Source organism: Antedon mediterranea, chromosome 11 (assembly GCF_964355755.1).
Source record: "Antedon mediterranea chromosome 11, ecAntMedi1.1, whole genome shotgun sequence".
In the NCBI taxonomy this organism is placed as follows: domain Eukaryota; kingdom Metazoa; phylum Echinodermata; class Crinoidea; order Comatulida; family Antedonidae; genus Antedon; species Antedon mediterranea.
Window position 1 is genome coordinate 16,326,206 of NC_092680.1, and position 15,462 is coordinate 16,341,667.

Here is a 15,462-nt window from a genome sequence, read left to right on the forward strand (position 1 = left end):
AGGTCAAGCGCCTTCAGCCTGCCACGTTTCGATATTCAATATTGAACTTGACCTGACGTGGTTCCACAATATCTTATTATGAAAATGGTAGAGTGTAGATAATTAATATTGATAACTATTAAATAAAAATATTTTGTTATTAAATATTATAATATGCAAAAAGTCTCGGTCTTACCTTCTTAAAAATAAATTTTGCTTGAGGATTAAAATAGTATTCGTTTCAGTATTGGTTTCAGTATTGATATGTTTCTGCGTTTATGGAAAAAATGTTTTTATATAGGTCTATGTTGAGAATATTATATATAGTAATTTTATAAATTCGTTTAATTTAATATGTCATATGTAATAATTAATTTGATAAATTCGTTTTATTCTATATGCTAAACAAATAATAAAGTAAAACAGCCAGAAAAGTTAGCAGAGCTTTCGGGCAACACTAGCCCTTCATCTTCATATATATATATATATATAAAACACAAGAGGCAAAGAACATTAATTCTAAACCGCCCGGTGATATACTGAAATTTAATTAATTAATTTGAAACGATAAAGATGAGGAAATCTGTGAGAATGAGAAAAAGTCACCCCAACCGAGACTCGAACTCGGACCGCCTGCTTGATATGCAGATGTCCTAGCCATTAGACCACTGGGGCTTTCATGGTATTGTTCGAACTCGATTGTATAACGACTCTTTAACATTCTTGGCGTGGTACGGCGGAACAGCACTAGTCCTCAGTTGTACGCACGCGCAACAGAGATCAAATTGATACGCCCTCATCTTTCAGTATTTTTATTCACGAGGCGGGATCTCCGAAGAGATACTTTTATATATATAAACACAAGAGGCAAAGAACATTAATTCTAAACCACCCGGTGATATACTGAAATTTAATTAATTAATTTGAAACGATAAAGATGAGGAAATCTGTGAGAATGAGAAAAAGTCGCCCCAACCGAGACTCGAACTCGGACCGCCTGCTTGATATGCAGATGTCCTAACCATTAGACCACTGGGGCTTTCATGGTATTGTTCGAACTCGATTGGATAACGACTCTTTAACATTCTCGGCGTGGTACGGCGGAACAGCACTAGTCCTCAGTTGTACGCACGCGCAATACATATATGGCGGCTGAAATAGAATATTTACAACTTTAATAACAGTATATTTGGAATCTTCATAATCACAAACATAGGTATAGACACCATTTTTAACTTGCTACGTCACTTAGAAGTCAAGTTATAAGCCAAAATAAGTCTGAATTGGCGGCCATTTTGTTTTTCACATTTTCAATTCAATTCATCGACATTTTTATTCCATAATCAAAATAAAAACATATACAAATACAATACAAATAATAAGATAATGGAATGGGATACAAAATAAGCACAAGTGCTTTAAGCATGTAACCCTAACAAAAAGATCAAACAATTAGTACACACAAAAAGAACAAACCAAAATAACATAATGTGATTTACTTAACTTAAATATTTCTATTGTTATAATATTGCTTTAATCTCTGTTTAAACAAACTTAAAGTGGGGGATTGTTTTATAGAGTCTGTTAAATTGTTCCAAATATGTGGTGCTTGGTAGGAAATACATTGTTGTCCGACTTTGGTGCGTTTTAGTTGTGGACAGTAGTTTGACCTGTTTCTAGTTGAGTAATTATGGAATGAGGCAGATGTACTAAATAAGTTATTAAATGATTCAGATAATAGATTATGTTTATTATTATTTTAAGGGTGAAGATCTAAAAATTGAGCCGGGTAAACAGCAGATTTGAATTCAGCACCCCGAAATTACCCTAAAACACATGTTTTTTTTGCTTTTAACACGAAATGCCTACAGCATTTCATTTTTCTCAAATCTGGACTAGTCTATATGTTAAAATGTGCTCTCATTGTACAATAAATGTTCATTCACCTATATAGATGATAAGTGAAAGTTCCTGTTAGTAAAGAAAAAGATGATATACCGGAACTGTCCCCAGACCACAAAGCAATCCATCATTGCTTTGCTCACTCCTTAAGATAGATAACTTAACATTCTTCTATGTGAATCACTCTTCCATATTTATTCTTATTACAATAAAGTTATTATAGTTCTAGATAGAACATTTGTATATGCGTCAAATACTGTTATCGATATGGCTCACAATCCTACAACCTTAACAACCTATACAAAAATTGTCCCTAAATTGCAAGCATATTGACATTCTATTCGAAAAGTAGGTCATTAGTAACCAAGTAAAGAAATAACTGTGGGATCCGGACCATCTTCTCTTGACATCCTATCAATCAATACAAGTCCCTTTCGAAGATTGAATGAAAAAAAACGGTAGTGGGACTGGAGCTATACAGTGTTGAATTTGAATAAATCATTGGTAGTATGCTCCTGTACAATAAATTAAATATTACCCATTTAGTTGGGGAGCCAGAAAGGGTTCACCTGCACCTCAAGTAAACTATGTTAACAATGTTTTTTTGCTTCCTTATATCAATACAAATCAATTTTTTGCTGTTGGCCGAAAAAGAATTGGTATGCTTGGTCAGTGCAGGGGCCAAACGGTCAATATGGTCAAAGTAAGGACTGTGCGTAACTCAGAAGGCCCATATTTCTATTCACTCTAATGGGAAACTTTTGCCAAAAGTGGACAGAAACCCCTTTCTGACCACTGGTCAAGAAATTGGCCATATGAATATCTCATCAACTACTGGTCTCAATTTACTCGCAAAGTATATGTTTGTATTTGTTCTAATGGAATAAAAATCATAAACTGTCAATAAACCCCTAATTTTGACCTTTGACATATAGCCGGCACAAATATTTTTGGCTTGGAGCACACTTTTCATAAATCAGAAATTGTTGGGCGGATATGGTCGTAGTGGGTGTCAAAATACTCAGAAGATACATATTTCTATTCTATTTGACCATTGGTCAAGACAGTAGCCATATCAATATCTAAGCAACAACTAGTCATAATGTTATAATTTTAGTCTCAAATTACTCGCAATATATATATTTATATTTTCTCTAATACAACAGAAATACACAAAATGTTAAAAAATACCTTATTTTGACATATAACCTATAGCTGGTATGTACCTATATATAGGAGACTAGTTTTAGTTATGTAATTGAAAAGTAAATCAACCGACTCTTTCATCTTGATCACTCCCTAAGCCTCAAATGAGACATTATTTATAAGTACGATAAATTATTAAATAGGCCCACTTAATCCTTTAATTGGCGAGTTACTCGCTGTTGAATGCGTTTGAAATAAAAAGAATTATAGAAAATATGCAATTCAATTGTAATAGAATTTAGCATTCAGATAGTGAGACATTCTGAACTGAACCATTACATAGATATTTATATAACGTATCAATTAATGCTACTACTTCATTTGCTTCAATGCACATGCATAGAGTAAGTTTGAATCAAGAATTGTGTTGTGTCGTAAGGTTTGTAATACAGTATTATCCTTATTATTATACGGTGTTTTTTTAACATAGATTTAGACGGGAACATATTTTAACACAGGACTCTAGATTTTGAAATATTTTCTTTAGTGAATTTTGCAACCAAAACAAACTTAAATGCATAGGTATCGTGAGCTGTTTAATTATTATAATGCTTATAGATTTGGATAGGCTAGAGTATAGGAATAGAAATTTCTTATATAGGAAATGTAGGAAAAATATTAGATAAGTTTAAAACCGTAATTTATATAAATTATAGTCTATAAATGTTAACCTAGTTTGCGTCGGTTAGTATTGAAAATCGCATTTTTCGGTATTTTTACCATTTAGATTTAAAAGTCGAGATGCCCGACCAAAATCTGATCGAGAAGCAGCCGTTTTTGCGAGATAATGGTAAGATACGTTGAAAGTTTATGATGCAACTGCCTACTCAGTTCCTATTTGTGTACATCCATATGTGTTTGAAAACTTAAATTAATAAATACTCTTTAATTTATAACTATTTCGAACAGTTAAAAAAAACCTTTAAATCACTTTTGAAAAGTTCACCTTACTTGTCAATTCATTCATTCATATCATTCATGTCGTTATATTTCGTATTATACAAAATAAATTAAGTTGATCAAAACGTTGAGATTAAAATGAAATATTATATGCAAACTAAAAACAAGTTTGTTTCCAGAGCAAACTTATTACACCCAGTGTTATTTGCTCTTTGTTTTTCTACATTTTTTAGATAATTCACGAACGTTGAAAATTCGCTATGTAATAACATTTCTATGTTTTGTTGGAAGTACTTTAATTTATGCTGCCAGAGTAAACTGGAGTATAGCTATACTGTATATGGCACGTCAAGAAAGTGACAATACGAATTCCACAGATTCTGAAGTAAATGAAGGCAGCAGCCAAATAGTAAGTTTCATTTTTGACACTACTATTGGACTAGGCCTATATATTTCTATTCATGTTATATTAAGTTCTTTAACGTGCACTATATGTACACACGGGACAAAGCTTATCAAACACTAAAAGTACGATTTATTGGTTCTCATTGAACAGTAAATGATATTTCAATAGCCTTCACTCTTGTTAAGATTGTAAATAATCACGGGATAAACAGCTTTCATGTTTATGAAGATTGTATAGGCTTATAATAGAAAATACTCACGGTAGACAGTTCTTTTCTTTTTCCACAAAGGGCCTACTCTAATTCTATGCTAACCCATTACATCAGACCTATACTGTATTTCCAGTAAAAAAATTCTTTACATACGATAATAACATTTTGTTGCATTGCGGGAGCTGCTGCTGCCCACCTTATTAATTTACATTCTTCAATGATATAATTACTATAGTTTCAATTTTTAATTTGTAGAATTACGGTAACGATATTAGGTAGGTTTCGCAACCTTACGAATACGATAACGAAAACGGATAGGTCACACATTTGTGAAACTTTTGAGCTGATCCCCATTTCATATTCGTAAAGCGTATTCGTGTTGACGAATCGTCGTCGTGGTCCTGTGAGTCATGACTGACCCTTTGTGCTCCTGCCTATGATGACATTCCACCCATATCTATCCTGAGCATAGAGAGAAGCTGTGCACACATCCAATCCTGTGATCTCTCTAATACCATCAGTCCATCTTATCTTCTGTCTACCACGTTTTCGCTTGCCTTCTACATGACCTTGTGCAATTACCTTTTCCAAGTTGTCACCTTCTCTCCTGGCAATATGACCAAAGTACTGAAGTTTGATCTTATCAACCTTCTGGCATAGGTTGACTCTGCTTCCAATGTGGTTGTTAACAAATTCATTTGACTTATGCTCCTTCCACGATATCCTCGACAATCTCCTCCAACACCACATTTCAAAAGCTTTGATCTTCTTTCTATCTGCAGCTCCAAGAGCCCATGTATCAGATCCATAAGTGGCAATCGGAAATACCAATGCATTCATGATATGAATCTTTGTGTTTCTTGAGATCCCTCTATCCTTCCAAATGTTGGTACGACCTATTGTGGATGTTCTAGCCATAGCGAGACGACGTTTTATTTCCTCTGAGCTTCCTCCAGTGTCAACAATCAGGGAGCCAAGAAAGTTGAAGGTGTTGACTACTTCTATGTCCTCTCCATCTGCTTGAATGCGATTTTCATTCTTCCTTCCACTTATCATTACTTTCGTCTTCTTGACATTGAGGTAAAGACCATATTCCTCACTGGATTGCTTTACTTTTTCAATCAGATCTTGGAGTTCTGCCGCAGTTCTTGCAATTAAGGTTGTGTCATCTGCATATCTCAGATTATTTAATTGCCGGCCACCGATAGATATCTGCCCCTCGTAGCCATCTATGGCAATCCGCATGATGTATTCTGCGTAGACATTAAAGAGATACGGTGACAGGATACATCCTTGGCGTACTCCTTGACCTATCGTAAACCAGTCGCTATCTCCACAATCTGTTCTGACCGTGGCTTCCTGACCATCATATAAGGATTTTATTAAGACAATCAGATATGTTGAGAAGCCCATTTTGCGCATTACTCTCCACAATTTCTGGTGTTGAACACAGTCAAAAGCCTTTGTGTAATCTATGAAGCAGAGGAAAGTGGCTGCTGAAATTCCATGGTCTTCTCCATCAAATTCCTCAAGTTTCCAATCTGATTTCTCGTTCCTCTTCCTCTCCTAAATCCAGCTTGCTCTGGTGGTAATTCACTTTCTAACTTATTCCTGATTCTATCTGCTATAGGCCTAATGTGGAGCAGGACTTTACTAGCATGAGAGATAAGTGAAATGGTACGGTTGTTAGCACATTCCCTTACATCCCCTTTCTTCGGTAATGGGAGAAACACTGCCTTTTTCCAGTCTTCGGGCCATTCTTTACTCTTCCAGATCTTGTTGCACAATCTATGGATGATAACAACACCTTCCTCTCCACTTTCCTTCAGCAATTCTGCCTGGATGTTATCTACTCCTGGTGCTTTACCATTTCTTAACTTCTTCATTGCATTATCAACTTCACAGAGAAGAATATCTGGGTCATCTTCAAAATCTTGCTGTTCTCTCTCCTCCTGTGTATCATCATCTTTGGATGCATACAACTGTTCACAGTATTCCTTCCACCTTGTTTTGATTTCATCTTCTTCCGTCAAGATGTTACCATCTTTGTCCTTCAGAACATTGATCCTGGTGCTAGGTTTTGAAGTCAGTAGCTTGATGTTTTTATACATGTCTTTGGTGTTGTTTGTAGCGCTGTCTTTCTCCACCTCGGCACATCTCTGTCTGATGAACTCTGTTTTGTCATTTCTGATTCGTTTCTGGATTTCTCTTGATAAATCCCGGTATTCTCTTTTCCTCTCTGCACTTTCCAGTCCTTTTTCTTTGACCTCTCTCCTCTGATCAGCCAGGGCAAATACCTTGTCACCAGTCATATTCGTAACTACAAAACGAGTATAGTTTTTGATCTATTTTGCACATTTTGCATTTGAAACAGGAATGATTCATGATTATAATATAATTATAGATTTATTGAAAGTAATTTACTAAAGTAATTTACTAAAATGCCAGGTCAATTTTGATAAATAGCAGTTTTTAAAGTCCTCACTCGCTTTGATGTTACGCTAGGCCTAGGCAGCCAAGCACCAGGCAACACGTACCTGCACTTCGCTCAAATTTACCGCAGTCATATTTTGGACGGCGCCCTCAATATTTCGTTACCATGTGAAACAGATTTTTACTGGCTTACGAAAACGAATACGTGTGACGTGCGTGACGTATCCGTTTTCGTTATCGTATTCGTAAGATTGCGAAACCTCTCTAATATTTACTAACTTTTGAACCCAAAGCTGCTAATAACTATAGGAACGATTTATTATAAAATTGCGGGTATAAAAACAAAAAGTACTATTACACGTTCGTATAATTTAGTAGGCCTATACGTATACTAAAATTGCACACCATGTGACTAAAAATCGTTCAGTCAAATGACAGAAATGTATTTATATGTTATATAAAACAAATCGGTGTTTAAGGATGACCAATGTTAATGTGACGACCTTCAGAACGTGTTCAGCACAAAATCAGTTTGTAATGTTGTCTATGTTTCAAAATGGTGTTATTAAGCTAATTTTGTATTCTAAACTGTAGATTTAAGAAAAAACAATCAGAAAAGATAATTATATCTATCGCAGGAGCGCAAGCAATATTATTTTTAAATTAAATGTCTTTCGTTGATTAAACAGCATGCTTAACCGAGTTAGTATTGTTACAGGTATATACGTTTGACTGGAACATGAAAACGCAACAAATCATTTTAGGTTCTTTCTACTGTGGCTATTCAGTTGGACCTATTCTTGGAGGTTGGTTAGTTGGAAGATTTGGTGGGTTTTCTATGCTCATGACTGGAATATTGTTTACAACTTTTCCCATGCTAGTAACCCAGTTTGCTGCACATTTTGGCGTTGGTTTTGTAATATTGACCAGAATTATTGATGGCTTTGGACAGGTATATTATCCAACTTTATGTTTTTGAAACTTGATTTAATTGAGACATTAATGTTATTATTATTATATATTATTATAATTGTATGAAGTTCAATATAGAATGTATTGCAAAAAGTCACAAATGTCAACGTTCTGTTATTACCCGAATGCTATTTTTTCTAGGGTATTGCATATCCAGCAAATTTAGTCTTGATTAGAAATTGGTCAAAAGCAGATGAACGTAATACGCTATTAGCTATTGCTTTTTCAGGTATATTTTATATTTACTGTAGCCTACGTTTCATTTGCATGTAGGCCCTATCTGTTTAATGTATTATCGTGTTTTTTAATCTTGGAATACAAATTTCAATTACTGTGTATTTGACAATAAATTTGAACTTGAAGCCACTTTTGAAATGGATTGTACTCACTGTTGTAGCCCTAGTGTTACAAAAATATGTTAATTGTATTTTAGGTTGTAGTGTAGGACCAATACTAACCAGTTATATCTCCACCTGGCTGTGTTCATCTGAGTTTATGGGCGGTTGGCCCTCCACATTTTATTTATATGGTAAGTTTGAATCTTAATCTTCTTGAATTTAAAAGAAGATGCAAGTGCTATGAACAATTTAGTAAATTAATAACAAAAAATAAAACGATCGAAATGTCATTGACTAACAATATCATGTGGAAATAACTGTACGTTTACGTCTTCAAAATCTTTAAGTTTGTACCATCCATACATTTCGAGATTAAACACAAGAATTGAAATAGCGAAGGTAACACCAAGAGACTTGATTCCTGGTAATGTGGTAGACCTAGGATGTATATGTATGTTTTTTCTACGCTGCAATATCTTACAAATGTGTTCTGTTTACAGGGACGATTGGTGTTGTCTGGTGTGTTGTGTGGTGTATTGTGGGATCAAAAACCAATATGCAGTCAAATTTACAAGTAAGACATTAATATAAACTTAACAATGAAATAGGCCTACACAACTCATATTGTGATACAATAGGATGTCTGATCTAAAAATAGAAAATTTTGGATGTTGAAAGTTTCATTATTGCTTTATAATTTAAGTAATTACTCTTTTTTCGTAATTTAGATGTATTCAGAAGCTGTAAGGTTTTTTTTTACAGTGTATACTGGTTATTGATTCATCATTTAAAAAAAGTATATTAATTATTTCCTTTAATTGATTATTAACATCATTTTGAATCATTGCATCTTCTAAATCTGTAAGCAACTTCTAATTTAGTTATAATTTATTATAAGTCTTTATACTTTAAGATTATATAATATTTATACTATGATACTACAGCATATGCCGTTCATAACTTTCACGTAGGCCTACAGGTAACCACACAAGTTAACTTCATTCGATTGGATTCTAATGTTTGGAACAGAAACCGGAGAATAATGTACAGAGTGTCGAGAAAGTGCCTTACCCCATGTCACATTATCATTTAGACAGAATTTATAATCCCCAAATTGAATGTAAATTTCTAAACTCGCCAATATGTAATGGATTTACATTATGTTATATTAACATTATAGCCTACTCCCAAAATCAAAGGACTGTTACAAGAAATTACCATGACATGCGAGCTGAGCATCCCGTTGTTAGATTTTCTTGATCATACTCTGATCCCAGCTGCATCATAATATTATGTTACAAATGTATATTTTTATTTTTATTAAACCATAGGACAATTACAATTACGAAGTTCCATGGAAATTGATGACGTCACCGCCTGTTATTACTTTGTATTTCGTACATTTTGTCTTTGATGCTGGATACATATTACTTATTACAGACATTCCGACGTTTTTTAACTCAATTTTAAATTTTGATTTAGAATTGGTAAGTTTCTAAAACAGTGAAAATTCAATAATACTAAGCCAAATAAACTTGTTTTTCTTTCGTTGTATAAAAATGTGTACATTAACACGTGAAAACATAAAACTGTTGGTTTAAAGAATTCTGAATATGGCTCTGTATAGGTCTGTTTATTGAATAATATACTGCTAAATAGAATATGTTAACGTTGATATAAAGTAATGTTAGTAAGAGTATACACATTTATAATTGTCTGCAATATTTGACCACTGTCAATACACAACACTTATTACCTGACTGGGGTATAATAATATAAAAACATTTTTAAAGTTACAATCTAACATAAAAACAATCAAGTTTAAACGCAAGAAAAAGTGTTTTTTCAGCTTGTTAATCGTTTTTGCGATATGAATGTTAAGACATTTATGTTCCTTTAATAAGTGTTGAGAAAGTCATATTGCAACTCAAAATGAGTAAGGCATGACTGAGCCAACATCATCAAATGTAAGCATTTTATGATAGAAAACTATATTTAAATCATTGTTCAAAATCACGTGATGCTACGTCTAGTTGTCCGACCAACAAACCCCATAATGAAAGGAACGAAGTATACTGCTTCATACATTATGCAAAGTTTTGTTTAAACTATTGTCCCCATGCAGAATGATAAATCAATACAAATTGTTTAATATTTGACTGTTCATAACAATAATGCATTAGTAAGTCAGGAAGAACTTAAATTATCAATACATTCTTTTTATTTCTTTTTTTTACAGGCAGGATTACTAAACATGGCGCCTCATCTGTGTGTGCTGTGCATGACAGTCATAGGTGGATTGCTTGGAGACTATTTGATTTCACACGACAAATTGAGCATACTAGGAACCCGAAGATTACTCAATACATTTTGTACGCACAAAACATGCTAGCAACTTTAGCTCCTATACTGTCTCGACTAGCATATAAATATCGAACACTGTATGAGTGACATAGCTATGCAGATTATCTGCAGTAATTAGTGAATACATTGCATTATTTGATGTTGGAATAACATCATCAAATACTCAATCATTAGGGCCTAACCACCTGGTGAATGAAGTATAGGCCTACTCCTCGTGAAACAGAACCGACGTAGGCCAACGTTACCGTCGTTTACCAAAGCAAAGTTATCTTCACTTGACATTGGTCAGCTTGCATGCGATGAACTGCGCTCGCGTCCTTACGTTCGTCCTAGTGTGATCGGAACACGTTTAAAGATTGGTTCCTACTTGATAGAACGCAAGTACTGGTTAATTAATTGATCAATCACAATAGATTAACAGTTTATCTTATTCAATGAAAACCAACAGCGATAATCACCGGCACTTACATCTGAACTGTCGCAATTGATTGGTCAAATCACTTACGTTGGGCCACGTTACGTTGATATTTCCAAGAGAGAAACAATCATTACATTAAACTACCTTTTTATTATTATAATTCTATACGGTAGGTTACATCTTTGCACAATGTCAAAAATCCTCTTTCTCTCTCTCCCTACCTTACAAAAAAAAACCCACCTCAATCCCACAAACCACACAATATCTTGAGTACATTGCCATTTTCGAGAAAGAAAATGTACTTGAGTTGCAGTCTTTTTTTTTTTTTCTCAAAGGCTTTGGTCTGACTGCGGTCTTTATCATCATACTGGGCTACGTTTACAACAGCGATCTCTCATTGACCATAATGGTATTTGCTTTTGGAATATATGGATTCAAATTTGCTGGAGTAAATGCTAATGTACTAGACATTGCACCTTTTCACTCAGGCATAATCATTGGAATGATGATTTCGATAGGAAGTATTGGAGGACTGGTTGCAACGACTTTACTGGGAGTATTGACAGAAACAAACGTAAGAACTCATTTTTTCATTTATTTTTGTTTTACTTTTTATTTTTCAATAAATCCACACAAAAATGTCGGATATGCCACAAAGTGTTGTGTAGAGAAGTTAAAAGATCTATTCATTTTAGCTGTTAAGCCTCAGATAAATTAGTCCCAAAGTAGGCTGTAAATAGACTCATACACCATTTTCCTGTAGAAAATATTTACTATAATCTTACTTTACTTTCAGAATACTCTGCGCCAATGGAGAGTTGAATTTTGGACTCAAGCTGCATTACAAATATGTGCGTTACTCGCATTTTTTATTTTTGGCAGTGATAAACCGCAAGAATGGGCAAAACCACCAGAGGAATCTGCAGATATAGAACGCCAACATTAATTTTCTATTTCATTCAGTAGAAGAGTCGATTAACGGGTGGATTATGTCTATTTGTTGGTCAGTGTATTCCCTCGGCTGGGTATTTTTTTCCTTCCCAAAACATCTTAGAAATGACCAGAGCTAATATTTGATTAATATGGAATTCCACAGTCAGTCCATTTTTTTAAAAGTTTATTGAATAACATTTTTTATTCTATTTTTCTGATCTTTAAGTATTATTTTATTTTATTTCATAAAAACAGTCACAAATATATTTTTTTTTGTCTTACGTGGGTTCATCCCACTTTTATTCCATAAATACATAATATAATAATTTTACAGTACAGTTCTTTTTGAGTTCATCTTTTTCATTGTTATCTTTGAACACTTAACTTTTTTTGTTTATTTACTATTAAACATATTATGTTTAGAGTATTTACCTTCTTTTTTTTTTAATCCATAATTTATTTTCCAACTAAATACATAGTTTATTTTTCAACTACATTTCTACTAATGTTATTCCATTTACATATATTTTATAGCATAAACATAATTTGATATTAAAAAATTATCTTTGTATCATCATACATATATTTTCTGCTTGAATTAAAAAAAAATGTTTATGTTAACTCAATTTATCAACATGTTTTATTTTTAAAAACTTTCTGTATTATCTATTCAGATAATCTGTGCTTGTATTCTTCTCCTATTACATATTTTTTTTTTCTAGTTATCCATTAACATACATATTTTGTATTCGTTAACATACATTTTTTTTTTGCATTTACATATATTTTCACTTACATTACATATTTTTATATTTTTAAAATATATTTTGAAAAATCATCATAAACATATTTTCTGCTTGTATTGTTTTCTCTTTTATGTTAACTCATAATATAATTTATCAACATTTCTTATTTTGTATTTGTTAACATATATACTAAAGTTTTGTTTTCTGCTCTTTTTATTTTTTTTCTTCTTTAACACATGTTAATCTATTATATATATGTTCCTTATAATTTAACACATTTCTACTCGTATTTACTTCTTTAAATATATTTTCATAAACACTTTAACCTTGTTTAATACTCCTTTATTTATTATACAATTCATTTTTTATGCATTTAGTTTACATAGCCTATAAATATATTTTGTAGTAGTAGTATAATTCCCCGTACAGTCCAATGAATGAATAATTAATGAGTTAGTTTGAATAATAATAGGCCTATTTGTATTTATTAGGGTATTTTTTATATTTAAATTATTCTGTACAAAATGTTTCAGTGGGCATCATAATATAACGCAAACAAGGTTCACACCTGTATACGTGTAAACTCTGTAAATGTAATGATTGCTCACCTGCGATGAATGCAATAGAAGTTAAAAGTACGCGTTGTTTTGATTCATGAAAATGGTATAACGTCAACGTGTAAACAAATTAACACAGAAATGCAGAGTTTGCAACCTTTCTGTATCATCACCATAACTGTGTCAAGAAGGTACCCGTAGGCATACAGTCAGTGAACGTTTACGTATTACAAATGTTCCTTCAGTAATGATTTAAAACTGCATCCTAATCTCAAACGGATCTCAAAACCATTATATCTTGTGAAGTTGGTTTAAATGTCTTACTGAGAAACTAAACTGTGATTTAGCACACAAAACAATTAAAAGTTTGTCCAGAAGCTAGCCTCATGTCATCTAACACTAATGAAATTCCCGCCTCAATGGACCAGTCTACATGGCAGTCCTATCAAGCTCACTCATGTACAGTCAGGATATGCTTTCACTCATTGAAGATAAAACCAAAACAGTTAAATTGACCATTGATGGCTGAACTTATTGGTAAGCTAATTAATTTATTAATTAATAAGCTAGTTTCTCAAATAAAACATGTATTAGGCCTAACTTAATTAACAAAACCTTTGAGACGACTATAGACAAACTCGACCTTGCTGAAGGCTCACTATTTGTTTGTGAAAGCAGAATAGCAGATTTAACAAATGGTTTCGCTAATAATTGTAAACGTTACTTCATATAGAAGTACGCATGAAATTGCACTGTCGTATGGCTATTTCGGTATAAAAAAATTTACAATCGAAGCAACAAACAATCTATTTCACCACTTTCTTCCGTACCGGTCGAACGGGAAATTGTTATTTCCGTTATGTAAAACATGCGCCGATACACACACCAGGAAGTTGTAATTAGCCTGGTTACAACTCTTTGTAGGCCTACACACACAAGTGATGACAAAAATCACAGATACCCAAAGAAGGATCGAAAGTTGTGGACATTCTAACGTTTTTTGAATGCACAGTAATGTCAGCGTACAAAAACTGGCGATTTAAAATATACGTACCACACGACTAAATAATATATTTTCCTTTACAGAAATGAATAAATAGACACGATGATTTATGTAGTAACTAAAATTAGCACCCTGGGAATTACTTCAGAAAGAGAAACTTGTCATAAAATGATTCACAATCAAAAATCTGGACTCATTTAAACAAACCCAATTTGTGTTTTGTATGTAACAGTAAGGTTGAGGGATGGGGGGGGGGGGCGATGGGGTGTCACGAAACCTAAGACCACGAAAGCTAAGAACCCCCTAAGACCTAAGAAGATCACGAAAGCTAAGACCAAGACCTAAGATTACAACATTCTAAGATATACTACAGCTTAAAAACAATACTTGTTTATCCATACATAATTTTAAACATATATAGGTTTCATTTATTACCATAAATATAATTAAATACTACCGCAAAAATAGATAGACTCACATTATTTTTGCCCGTTGAGTAATGTATATTTGTTCTTTACAACAAACAAACTTCACGGGTTGTTTGTTGGTATATATTTACTCCATTATGTTGGTTCAGAGGATGTTTTTCTTTCGCGCCTGCCTTTCTTGTATTTTGACTCCAAATTTGTTAACTAATTTTATCCTGAATACCACACTTTAAAATTAGAACTTATAAGTACTTTAAAAAAGGAGAAACACATAAAAACAAATTAATAAATCCTTTAAATTGATGATTTTACAGACATGTTTCTAGCTTTGTATACTGTAACTCCTCGAGCTCCCCCCATGCTCAATGTTTTTGTTTCTATGGAGCGCCAAAAGAGCAACAATAATAGTACAAGTATAAAAACAGAAAGAAAACGAAACAAATCATGATTTTTAAATTAAAATTTATTTGCCAGTATTTATTTCTTCCTACTTGCATGATTATACTATTATCATTACAATTTTAATTTTACATTGTTCCATCCACACTGTAGATGGTAGTCTGAGTTCCAGACGGAGTTTTGTCTTAATATTAGTAAAAAGATAAATATTTTGGCACATATGGCGTTTCATACGTATACTACTTGATTTTGGATACTCCGTCTGGG

The 15,462-nt window shown here is 33.1% G+C and overlaps 1 protein-coding gene and 1 non-coding gene across 5 annotated transcripts; one reads left to right on the forward strand and one right to left on the reverse strand.

Moving 5' to 3' along the window:
* Positions 1-946: 946 nt before the first annotated feature.
* Positions 947-1,018, reverse strand: Trnad-auc (transfer RNA aspartic acid (anticodon AUC)). Its single transcript has one exon. It is a non-coding gene; the product is annotated as a tRNA-Asp (tRNA).
* A 2,387-nt stretch (positions 1,019-3,405) lies between these two features.
* Positions 3,406-12,529, forward strand: LOC140062495 (sialin-like). 4 transcript variants are annotated; one of them, XM_072108738.1, is made up of 11 exons: positions 3,406-3,431; positions 3,815-3,877; positions 4,221-4,396; positions 7,756-7,989; positions 8,151-8,238; positions 8,443-8,538; positions 8,848-8,921; positions 9,679-9,834; positions 10,587-10,719; positions 11,465-11,703; positions 11,926-12,529. In XM_072108738.1, the coding sequence occupies exons 2-11, from the start codon at positions 3,829-3,831 to the stop codon at positions 12,073-12,075; spliced, it is 1,395 nt and encodes a 464-aa protein (XP_071964839.1). In that variant the 5' UTR covers positions 3,406-3,431; positions 3,815-3,828; the 3' UTR covers positions 12,076-12,529. The 4 variants fall into 4 exon arrangements, with proteins under 4 accessions (XP_071964839.1, XP_071964837.1, XP_071964841.1 ...); XM_072108736.1 differs by having other exon boundaries at positions 3,420-3,466; XM_072108740.1 differs by lacking the exon at positions 9,679-9,834 and having other exon boundaries at positions 3,420-3,466.
* Positions 12,530-15,462: the final 2,933 nt, after the last annotated feature.

Coding starts and splice junctions, on each gene's coding strand:
- LOC140062495 (XM_072108738.1), top strand. CDS start 3,829: ATGCCCGACCAAAATCTGATCGAGAAGCAGCCGTTTTTGCGAGATAAT. Junction 8,922..9,678: donor ATATGCAGTCAAATTTACAA/GTAAGACATTAA, acceptor ATTAAACCATAG/GACAATTACAATTACGAAGT. Junction 11,704..11,925: donor GAGTATTGACAGAAACAAAC/GTAAGAACTCAT, acceptor CTTTACTTTCAG/AATACTCTGCGCCAATGGAG.